Source organism: Micromys minutus, assembly GCF_963924665.1.
Source record: "Micromys minutus genome assembly, chromosome: 4".
Classification (NCBI taxonomy): domain Eukaryota; kingdom Metazoa; phylum Chordata; class Mammalia; order Rodentia; family Muridae; genus Micromys; species Micromys minutus.
Window position 1 is genome coordinate 55,826,880 of NC_137973.1, and position 12,294 is coordinate 55,839,173.

General features: G+C 43.3%; 1 protein-coding gene across 2 annotated transcripts in view; it reads right to left on the reverse strand.

Annotated features, from left to right (window-relative positions):
• Positions 1-8,064: 8,064 nt before the first annotated feature.
• The window catches only part of SYNPO2 (synaptopodin 2), a gene marked incomplete at its 5' end in the record, with an annotated part of 149,014 nt that continues 144,784 nt past the window's right edge, over positions 8,065-12,294 (reverse strand). Inside the window, one exon of one of the 2 annotated variants that reach the window (XM_080916154.1) lies at positions 8,065-11,960. In XM_080916154.1, coding sequence (XP_080772280.1) covers positions 11,421-11,960 — 540 coding nt within the window. In that variant the 3' untranslated portion in view covers positions 8,065-11,420. The remainder of the gene's footprint in view (positions 11,961-12,294) is intronic. The other variant, XM_080916153.1, reaches the window with a different exon arrangement.

Below are 12,294 nucleotides of genomic sequence, written 5' to 3' on the forward strand. Positions count from 1 at the left end.
ACTTCCTGCTTCTTTTTTAAATCAAAAAAAAAATTCCATTCGCTTATGTTATCCTTCTAGTACCTGAAGACATTTGAACAGCATTGTGCCAACCTCATTAACCCCTTCTCACCTAAATGCCCCTCTGCACTATGTAATGCAGGTCATGCTTCCAGGTTTTAGACTGTGGTGTGCACATGCCTTTTGTCAGTGCATGGAAAACCTCCAATTCCCTACAAAGATGGGCGTCTTCCTGAGATCTTAGTTTAAAGTGCTTGGAAAATGTCCTAGTTAGGGTTTTACATAAACAGACACCATGACCAAGGCAAGTCTTATAAAGGACAACATTTAATTGGGGCTGGCTTACAGGATCAGAGGGTCAGTCCATTGTCATCAAGGCAGGAACATGGCAGCAGCCAGGCAGGCATGGTTGAAAGTTCTGCATCTTTATCTGAAGGCTGCTAGCAGAATACTCACTTCCAGGCAGCTAGGATGAGAGTGTTAAAGCCCATGCCCACAGTGACACATCTACTTCAACAAGACCTCTCCCTCTAATAGTGCCTCTTCCTGGGCCGAGCATATACAAACCACCACAGAAAACATTATCGTAGCCTCTTCTTCTTGGTGGTCTCCCTTTGTTCTTTCCTCTTCCCTCTGCTGTTTTGTTCTTTGTGTGTGTGTGTGTTTATTTTGATCACCTGAATGTCTCTGTGAGGGTAAAACCTTCTCTATCCTTTGTCTCCAATATAAGTCTTCGGCTGAGCAAAGCATCTAGCAGAAAGTAGAAATATTATTAATACACGAATGGACTAGAAGACTAAATGGGGTCTTCTGCATCAAAATAAACCAAAAATCAATGTAGCTGCCCAGAAGCCACGCCATTTACAGTCTCCACATTCACTCACAAGTTGTTTTTGCTTCCCAAACTAAGATAACACTGGGGAGAGGGTGACTAGTAGTTTGGATGAGCCCGTTGGCAGGGTAGGAAAGGAAGTAGATGCTGCAGACCTTGACAAGAGCCTGCTGAGGAGCAAGAGAACACAACAGCAACATTGGGGCAGTGGACTAGCAACCACCTGGAGGAGTGGTGAGAACTGCATCAGGAGGCTGGTTAGTGCCAATAAGGAGACTGGTTAGTGTCCATAAGGCCCAAGGCCTTCAGGAAAACAGAACAGAGAAGAGCTGAAGTGGTTCAGTGTTTCAAAACCTAAGCGTGAGGTGCAGCTATGAAGACCCGGAGAGGGAAAGTTGTGGCTTCAGTCCACTTTGGTAATCCAAGTAGAGAGATAGGAACCTGGAGTTGGGGGTAACATGAAGAATAGAGTGTTTCTGTACCCCACTGGGCAACTGTGGCCTAATGTACTTTCCTTATTGATGGTACAAAATACCAACAGAAACAGCTTAAGGAAGGAAGGGTTTCCACTGGCTCAGGCTTGGGATGGGGTGCAGACTCTTTCAGTGGGAAGGGAGGGCATGGAGAGCAGCTCTGGCTGTGGTGACAGGAGCCTGAAGCAGCTGGGCTCATCCAACCCAACCTCAACTAGGAAACGAGGAGAGAGAAATAGATGTTGGTGCTCAGTTTTGTCATCTGTACTTAATTAGTCTGGGACCCCACGTGTACTTTACATCTCTTTTCCTTTTGTGAGTTTACCTGCCTCAGTTCTAAATGTGGGGAGACTGTGTCAACTACATCTTTCTCTCCTGTGTACGCAGACTAGACTGTAGAACAGGTTCAAGTTCAATCCCCTGTTCGCCATAGTCTAATAGAATGACACTTCCCTCTGTGAAATGGAGATAATCATACCAAGCTGCCAATATAAAGGCACTAACAGAGATAGAAGTAAATTATTTGATATAGAGTATTATCATATTATAACTGTAGACAACTAGTGGTTACCATGGTAACCACTGCTATGGTCGCTGCTGTTACCATCATCATCACCACCTGGAAAATAGCTCATAAACCCAGGCTTATGCATATTCTCAGCTCTCTGAGAGACTGAGGCTGAAGAATTATCATGAGTTCAACTCTCATGACTTGGCCACATAGTGAGTTTGAGGCTGGTCTGGAATATATAAAGTGAAACCTATCCCTAAGGTATAACTAATTAACCAACAACCAAAGAAGTTCATAATAATAAAGGAAAGTCTCCTCATCTTGCTGATGAGTGATTTGATGAACCAGGCAAACGATGTCACACCAATCAATCTCTACTCCAATTCATTTGTCTCCTGATTTGATCTGATGAAATGAATATATAGTCTCTAGTGCATATGTCACTAGTATGGATCTTCATCGTGCTTACCTAAGAAGCTGCTGTTGTATGACGTAGGTGAGAAAACGAGACTGATGCAGAAGGTCTATAAAGACTTTTCTAATTATTTCCATCTGGTTAAAAAAAATCACAGTACTGAAACTATTGTAGCAGTCTGTCTGTCATCACACCGTTGACAGACTCCTGAGTCTCTGGAGCATGGTCTGTTTGGGTGGGTATCCCAGGCTAGCAACTCTTCGACTTCAGAGTTGCTCTGGTTAGACCCAGTTACTATGCTTTTGACTGGCAATGTTTGCTGTGCCCTTTTGGAAGCGTGCAGGATAGAACACATCTTCCTCTGTGATGTGTTTCTGTATTTGGGGAGAATTTTAGGATGAAGGTAATGATATACTACCACCTAAAATCAGCCTCCAGTTGCCAATGACATCATCGTTGTCTGTAAAACAGGAAGGGAGGAGAGAAGCTAAGTCTGGAGCAACTTTGGCTCCAGTTTCCAGACACTGTGCACCTTAAGATCGGAAAACTGTCTATAACAGTGTTATAAACGTTTGAAGATGGGGTTGCTTTAAATCTAGCAGTCGTCGGGCTGCAAAAGCTCTGAGATCCCTTTTCTGTATGGACACAGCGTAGAAAGAAAGAGAACCATACTCCATTCTGGGCGCCTAAGCCCCGCCTCTGTGCCAGTGCTCTGCCCACGCAGACTCCATTCTGGGCGCCTAAGCCCCGCCTCTGTACTAGTGCTCCGCCTACTCATAACTGTCCAAGTTTTGAATACCCAGTCAAGATATTATTATATTCATCTTGGAAGGACAACTTTATTTTCCTAGCATTTTGTGGCATATATAACTTGAAAAACTTGAAATCGAGGACTCAGGATTATTCAACAAAAGATAAATACTTGGATTATCTTTCAGGAAGGGAAGGAATCTTTTCAGTGCTTCTGAAATCTCGTTATTTCAACCTGACAAATTGTTTTTTTTTTTTTTTTCTTTTAAGTGTTACTATTCTGGTCATTCATAAAATAAACCCTGCTAAGAATGTAATCACATGATCTGTGTGTTGGCAGCCAAGAAGAGGCGGGGAGGCTGTCCTGGGCTCACTCAGTTACCCCTGCAAGTGGGAGGCTGAGGGTCACTGAGTACAGCAATCTGTTCCATTGACACGGATTTAAAGAGACAACAGCTGATAATGACAGAGCTGGAGGTAGGAGCTAGGTGAGAGGGAGGGGCTGTTAAAGGAGGTTGATGGTGGAGGTAGTCTAGTTAACCTATTTAGTGTGTAAGAGTGTTTGGAAGGTAAAGAATGTCTGATTTTTTCATCTGGAGAGGGTTGTTTTGTTATTGTCATTGTCTTTATATATTTTATGTTTGATTGCTATACTATACTTGAGTACAAAGACAGAGAGGGGCCATCTGAGCCAAAAGGTAGAGAGGCACTTACTTCTGAAAACAAAATTCAGATAATCACAAGACTGCCAATTACAGGGCTTTATGAACTGAGGCCTCAGTGGTGGGAGAGACATTCTTCTTATTATTATTTTATTCCTTTTTTACTTATCTACTTTACAACCTGCTCACTGGCCCCTCCCAGTCTCCACTCCCACAATCCTTTTCCTCTCCCCCCCCCCCCACCAAAAGAACATACATGAGCTGGACCTAGGCCTCTCTGCACATAGGTAGCAGATGTGCAGCTTGGTCTTCATGTGGGTCCTGAACAAATGGAACTGAAGAGACATTCTTAACCCTCTGCATTGCTCCCTCTGAGCCTGTCAAGGAATTTGTCTTCCCCAGGGAGCCATAGCCTCTCTCCCAGGTCAACTACAAAACCTGAAAAGTTGCTTGTCTTTCTTATCTTTGGAGTCTTACTCCAGAAGGTTCTTTCCCATACTTGAGAGAATTATGTGTTCCACAGAGAGTGAATCTCTCCTGAGTTGGCTACCATTAGGCCACACCCTTTTCTCTAGTCCTCATTACAACATGGCTGGCTGTCCATTAGTCAACAGACCAAGCATTACAATAGGCAATGCCCTCTAAGTTTGGATCTTCTGAAGGCTTCTGTGTCACCCAGAACTTTTGTTGAATCTATTTTTAATGTTTCTTCTTGCTGCGTTGTCTTTATTATATGGTGCTGCTGTGATTCTATTGGTAAGCAAGAGCACAACCCTCCACAGCCCTCCTGTGACAAATAGGGGCACCCATCACTTCTTGATTAGTTATTTATGTGTTTTTAAAAACTCTTATTTTTTTATGCCCTTTGTACCAGTCTAGCAGAAAGTTGTGGTATGAACAAAATGCTGATCAACAAGAAAAACTACTAAATGCTCCTTGAAACGAGGCCAACCTCCATGAGACTGGTAGGAGCCTTGAGAACTGCAAGACATCTACAGTGTGATGCGTCCCCCCACCCCCTCATTTCTTCCTTTTGAGAAAGGATCTAAGTGTGTAGCCCAAAATCACCTCCACTTCACCTAGTAGTCCCAACTGACCTCGAACTTTTCTGTTCCCGTCTCTGCTTCGTCCCCAGTGCTGGGATTATAAACATTGTCCATTATGCCCAGGCTTGCTTGCTTGGTTTTCCATCTGGCTTCAGTGACAGCTGTTTCATCAAACTGAGGGCAGGGCCACACAACACACAGACCTCTGCTTTCCACTGTGCTCCAGGACTACTGTTCATGGAAGGAATATCCCCAAAGAATCTATATAAGGCTCAACTGTGTACATGAATTCCTTTAGGAAAAGGAATTCTTTCTAATAAAAGACTTGGGTTTCATGCCTTCCTCTGGGTCTTCATAGAAATATTGGTAAGAGCTTTAGAGGAGGAATTTGAGTCTAAGCTTATGCTATTATCTGGGTATAAGTTATTCTAATGTATTTGGCAGTTTGGAGGAAGCTTCACACTTACATCATTATGGTGTGGTGTTCCTACCGTATGAAGCCCTTTCAGACCGTCGAGTGACTAACTAACGTACAAAGTGCTGTGCAGGTGAGCTGAGCTTTTCCTCCTGGCAAAGGAAGAGCTGGAGGCAAGCACAGGGAAGAGTTTAAGAAGAAAGCTTAAGAGAAGGGTACAGGAAAGCCAGGCTTCAAGAAAATGGTAGTGAGAGAAAAATAAGCCAGATGTGGTAAGATAATTTCATCTTTGTATGGCCTTAAAGAAATCTGTTGGGTTCTTTGTTGGTCGGTTTGCTTTTTGAAGTGGGAAGGGGATCGTGAGGTTGTCCTGAAAAGATTAGCAGCCGTGTTTGTAATGCTGTGAGCAATGAAGCGTCGCTTCACGATAGCCATTGCTCTGCTGTAGGAGAAAACAACCCACCAGTGTGGCAATTTCCCCAGGGTGCTGAGATATGAGAGCTCACAGCCCTGCTATTGTGTGCACTGGGGGACAGTGAACAGGCTTGGCTTGGCTTGTTTCATTCATTTATTCATTCATTTATTTATTTCTGACTTCCTGGGAAACTAGGCAGGGACGAGAGTTTCCCTGGCCTTGAGATTCTCTTTGGGTTCATATGGAAATGGCATTACCTACATCTGAATGTGTTTAAAGCTTATAGTTTACTAAGCCTCAGAATTCTTGGGGAGGAGTAACAGTAGCATTTAGTACAGTAATTGTATCCTAAGCCAAGCTAGTTTTCTGCCTCCTTGTCTCCATCTGATTCTCTCTTTCCAAGGCTAGGGATCAAAGCCAGAGTGTCTAACATGTTGGGACGGCAGTCTACCACTGAACTACACCCCAGTCCTATGATTTTTTCTTAAGCCACATATGCATACTTAACAATAAGGAATGTTTTAAAGGTTTAAGAATTCTTTCAAACAATAACTTACTTAAATATTTCATTAGGAGGCCACAAACAGTCATTTTACTTAGTATTTGCCAAAATTAAGCAAATAAAAATGTTAGAAAATGGTGCTGTGTGGTACTGGTTAGTTGAATGGGAAACTCACACTCTATCTGTTTAGTTTAATGATCCATAGAAAAATTAAAGCCATTACCAAGGAAGCTATGTATGAAATAACAGCTTCAGTTTCACATAGGTGAGACTTGGCCAGGCGAAATGGGCAAAGCATCAGAAATGCTGGAATGCCACACTGGGACGGTCAGAGAAATGCTAAATCACCTAGTGGTTTGGGGATTTACCAGTGTCCTGTACTGGTTGTGTTTATTCTTGAAATCAGTCTAATACATTAAGAATAATGTCTAAAACACGTTTGAATTCTGTATTAGTTACTTCTCGTATACTGCTGAACTACACTAAAACAACCAACACGGTTGAGAGAGCTTGGTTTTGCTCACAGTATCTGGGTTCAGTCCGTCAGAGCAAGGAAGTAACACTGGACACAGTGCTTCTGCAGCTGAGAAGCAGTGAGGGACAGGCCCAGAAGCTCACTCCTCTCTGTGAAGTCCAGGACTCAAGTTCATGGAGTTAGGCTGGGTATTCCCGACTCGAATGACTTAGAAAGCCCCTTCCTCACAGATGAGGCCAGAAGCTAACTACAATGTAGGTAATCTTTCATGGGAGTACCACAAAGCTTGTCTGGTAGATGAGTCTAGGTCCTGTTAAAAGAACAACAGGAAACATCACAGACCCCGCACTTCCTTTTGTTTTACTGTACTGTGCTTTGGTTTGTGAGACAGGGTTGTACTGGTTTGAATATGCTTGGCCCAGGGAGTGGCACTATTAGAAGATGTGGCCCTATTGGAGTGAGCATGGCCTTGTGGGAGTAGGTGTGTCCCTGTGGATGTGGGCTTTAAGACCCTTGTCCTAGCTGCTTGGAAGTCAGTCTTCTTTTAGCAGCCTTCAGATGGAGATGTAGAACTCTCAGCTCCTCTAGCACCATGCCTGCCTGGATGCTGCCATGCTCTTGCCTTGATGATAATGGACTGAGCCTCTGAACCTGTAAGCCAGCCCCAATTACATGTTGTCCTTATAAGAGTTGCCTTGGTCATGGTGTCTGTTCACGGCAGTAAACCCTAACTAAGATAAGGGTCTTGCTATGTAGGCCAGGAGGGCTTAGAACTTGTGATCCTTGTGCTTCCAACATTCTGGTATGAGAGGCATATGCTACCACTCCTCGCTAGACTCCAGCTTCTTAATGTGTGAAATTGGCTGTATTTTGAAGTGAATTTTGATAGAAGTTTTTGAATGTTATAGTAATAGTCTTTGCTTGGCCAAAGTTCAAATGTTACAGTGAGTGCACGCATAAATTAAGCATATTTGTATGCTTCCTCCAACAACTCAATTCCAGCCAAAGAACATGACTGAGCCGGGGCAGCCTGAGCCCTCCATTTGGATATCAGGTTCCTTATCTTCCAACATCCGCCAAAGACTTTGAACACTTTGGCGTGTCAGCAGCAAGCACCCTGTCGGTTTGTCTTATCCAGACTCTTCATACCCCAGCGTCCTGAGTTGTTCCCCTCACCCCCTCCCACTTGCCCCTTCACAAATTATCCCTACCATGCTGGGTTTGGAGTTGAACGGCATCCCTTTCCCTGCTGCAAGGCTGTGGTGCTGCCTTTACACATCATGGCCTGATCTGAATCAAACCCCTGCTACGCTTTAGCAAATGTCACAGAATGATTAAAAAAAGAAACACATAAACAATAAAGGAGTAAAAATGTTGCCACACAGTATGAAATCTTCACACTGTTTCTGAATGTTGTTATGGGGGGGGGGGAAGAAATTCACAGACCAGGAACTCGGCAGGGATACATCTCCTTTATAATGAAAAAATAACTCAAAATGAACTTTACATGCAAAGAAACGAAAAGCCTCCTGACTTGATTTTCAAGCTACATTTTATTACTAATATTGTTTGGATTTTTCAGTCAAATGTTTCACATATGACCTCTGGGGACAGAGAGAAATAGAAATGACAATCTAATAGGAAAGTATGAACCGTGTAGCAGTTACTTCTGCTTTGAATAGAACCCAAGTGTGAAATTTTTTTCTTAAAAAAAAAACAAACATTTCTGCAATTTTCCCACATTATAACTGTCCTTAGTTGGTATTATTTTTTTCTCCAAAGTTTTAAGTCATTATTATGCATGCATATCTGTGATTAAGCCCCACTAAGTGCATACTCTCCAAGGTGCAGGATGCTACCGAACATGAGACAGCCCCATAAACAAAGGGACCAAAATCTGTGCAGTCATCACACTCAAAGTTCAAGCTTAAATAATCTTGTAAGGTTTCACACCTATGTGATGTTGTGATGTTTAAACTTGGATGGGAGGAAACGCTAGATTAACTTCTCTCTGACTGTGCTCAACCATTAGAGTAGGTTCAGTAAGACACGATGTAGCTTCTGGTGATTGAAATGTGTCTTCCAGCAAACGTGGCATAGTTTTCAAAGCTCTTCTGTGCAAGCACTATTGCTTGGAAGATGAGAGCAATTTGTTTTATTCTTGTTAAAACAGTAACATAGCATCCCAACCATAAGAGCCAGATCTTGGGGTGGCTAAATGTCTGTCATGGAGCTGTCTCATTTTCTAGTCAACTAGAGGAAAATACCACAGTGGGCTTGGTAGTGAACTGCAGTGGCAGTCTTGTTGTCAAAGATATCTGCACAATTTGATGTGTTGAAGCATCACTGTGTGATAAAGACACTCATCCTCGTGTGAAGAAAACGTGTAGCCTTTCTGTTGCATAGAATATGTTTTGATAGTTCGATATCCATGCTAATTTTGGTGTGGTACACGTGGAAGATAAAAGTGCATTTTCTAATAATATCTAAAACATCTGCTTCTTGAATCGAATGAGTTTTAGCAAAGAGGGTGCTGTGAATAACTGGTGGAAATGAAGCCTGGCACTTACAAAAGAGAGTAACAGGATGTGGACCCGTTAAATAAGCATCGTTTCTCTTAATCCCCCATTTCTAAAAACAGCCTCATCCAAAATGACTCAACACCTAGTGATAAATTTGATTAAATTGAACCTAGTAAAGATCGTATGTGCATACTTCTTAAGACTCCAGTGGCCTAACATTATTCTTTTAAGATTTCATAAAAACAACAACAACAACAAACCCCCTCATGGATGCCAATAATTATATGTTATACTTTAAGGGAAGTAACGCTATATTGATTTTAGATAAACAAACAGTGAAGTTCTTGCTCTAGTTGTTCTGAGACGTGTAGCCCAGGCTGGCATGGAATTTTCAGCAGTCTTTTCTCTTCATCCCTCAGAGCGCTACAGGCATAAGGCACCACACTGGCTAGCAATTGTGTTTTAGGAAGCAGTTACCTATTTCTTTGCTGCACGCCTGAACAAAGTAGTATGTGGCCACTCTTGCCACTTACAGAGAGTTCTTCAACTTCTTTTTTGTAACTTCTAAAGTAAGAGACTGTCTCATAGGGCACTTTAATTCTGTAAAAGATACCATCATAAATGATAAGACGAAGAGCTAGAAAGGAAAATAAGGCAAAATTATCACTTTTCAGAAGCCAAGAAGAGTTTTTAAATTAAAAAAAAAAAGCGTCTGGATAAACTCGATGATGGCATAAACAAACTATTTCGGAATCCCTTGTATCTGACGCTCTGAGGCGTGGCAGTAAGGATCGGGTGGTGATCTGTTCCTGGCCATGCTTGTAAGGCTGGGTTGGTTACTGTAGTGAGTCAACCGCCTGGCTTCCTCTGAACAGCCTAGAAGCAGCCCTTGTGTGTGTTTCTCCTGCTTGTTTTCTGTGAGTGACCAGGCTCAACAGTTGCACAATGACAGGCACGTTCATCCGCCACTTCCTTAAATCCATGAATAGCTTTATCTTTACATCAGTCTTCACTCCACATACACAAAACCGGCCACTTAGAAATTTCTTTTGGGACCTTTAGCGACACATTCCTTGGCACTGATGACCTCGTCCACTCCTAAAGGTAATCTGATATTTATGTGATGAGCAACGGCAAACAATGCATCAAAGGTCATCCAGCCAAGAGGATCTCAAGGTATTGGAATTGTTAGGAACCCAAGCAATTAGACAATCCGGACTTCTCAACGGACCAACGAGAGCACTCCAGCTCCAGTCTCCCTGTCTCAGGCCGCTGGCTTTAAATGGATTGGAAATAAATCCAGTACCTAGATTTGTACTTTCCACACATTACAGTTTTCTCCAAAGTCCCTATGGCTTGTGGAGTTCCCTCACCCTGACATGCTCCTGTCTAAGAACATTCCCACCCCTTCCAGGTAGAGTGGGGCCCACCTGAAATCCCAGTACTGGGTAAGCTGAGGCAGGGTGGTCCCATGAGTTTGATGATAGCCTGGACTACGAAAGGAGTACCACCACACCAGCCAGGGCTAAACAGCAAAGGACTGTCACAAACTAAAGAAGAAAAAAGAGGACATTTCCATTTTAGCCTTTCTAATGCATCTGGACTACACCTGAAATGTTTCAGAGAAATGTCTGAAATAACCCCAAGGAAGTTTGTTTCCGTATGATTATTACTTCTTGTCAGGCTTGCTTTAGGAATTTGTCCTGATAGAAAGGATGGGAACCAGCCAGAGGAAAGTCTGGAGGCCTGGGAACAGGCAATGGGGCGACAGGTGGATTAGAATGAAGTAGACAGCATATTTGTATACACATGGCAAAATGAAACCCCTTCAATTGTAACCTAACTTAAAAATTAATAAAAAGGAATTTTATATTCCTTGCTATTAGGACTATTGGTAATGACTACATCATATTCTAATAATTCTTTATTGGGCTAAGGCACATAGAAGAAAATATTTGGATTCACTGTCATTGTGTGAACTTGAGTTGCATGGGACGCCTTACAAATGAAATGAATATTTTGATATTTTTAATATAAGTGCCAGAATATCAAGGCAAGAAAATAATTCCTTTGAGGCAAGGTCTATGCACCCCAGGCTGGCCTCAAACTATGTGCCTGAGAACTACCTTGAATTCCTGGTGTTCTGTCTTGCCTCATTAGTGCTGTGATTATGGGTGTGTGCTGCCACGCCCTGCCCACTGTGACCCTAGTCTACCTAGCAGTTCCTTAGGCATCAGCAGACAAGGAAGTGCTCCACGCTTGTGTGCTTACACACATGTACACTCAGACAAATGACCCGTGAGAGCCACATAGGACTAAAAGTGGGTGTAAGTCTATTTTTTAAAGTAAAGAACCCTACAAAGGCTCACTAACAACAAAATCCACAGTTGTCACACTAGCTTTCACGGTTGGTGTCTCCACCCCCTTGGGTGTGGGTTGTAGTCATAACCACCTAGTGGAAGACAGTATTCAGACCTAGTGTCCATAGACATTGCTTTCAAATCATGTCTAGACTCCTGCCTATAAGGCACCGATGGCCACTGGGAGCTATATAAAGAGTAGCTAGATACATGGCTGTTGGCTGGGGATGGAGTATTATACTCTTGCCTTTCGGAAAAGCTCATGTTGGTCTTCTGAGTTTGAGGGACAAAGGACAGTCTCTCTTTCCAGTCCTCTTGGGACCCTGGAAACACCTTCCTCCGAGCTGCAGAGACTACATTCGCCACAATGGATTCCTGGATGTTCCTGGGTCTGAATGCCTCATCCACTAGACCCAGAGGGGACTTGGCCGCTGCTTCCCAAGGTGTAGGTCTCTTGTTAGCTTTCTCCAGTTCGAGGGTGGGTTTGCTGGAGTAACTGCAAGCAGGCTGGTACAGCCAGGGAGACGCAGAAATGATGGGCGGGGCTGATCTTCCAGGGAGAGAAAGGGAGCGCCCGCTCTCCTAAAAATCAAAGAAAATGTTAATATAGCTCATTCGTTTCTGTTTGTGCTCATTATTACCGCGAAGCGCTCATATCGCCATTACCGAGCACTGGACAGATTAAAGCCCCGAAGTGCCGGGTCCTGAAGCCTGGACCGGACGGGTGGCTCATTTGTCCCTCTTTGTTTTTTCCCTCTTTGCTCTCATAGTTCAAACTGCTGCCACGCCTTTCTCAGGAGTAAAGCCATAGCAGGACCCTAACACCATGAGATCTGCTCATCTCTCTGCCTTCCACCCCTCCCCCACCAGCACACCCGCTTCACTCCTGTCCTGCTTTTCCTGGCACGGAATAAAC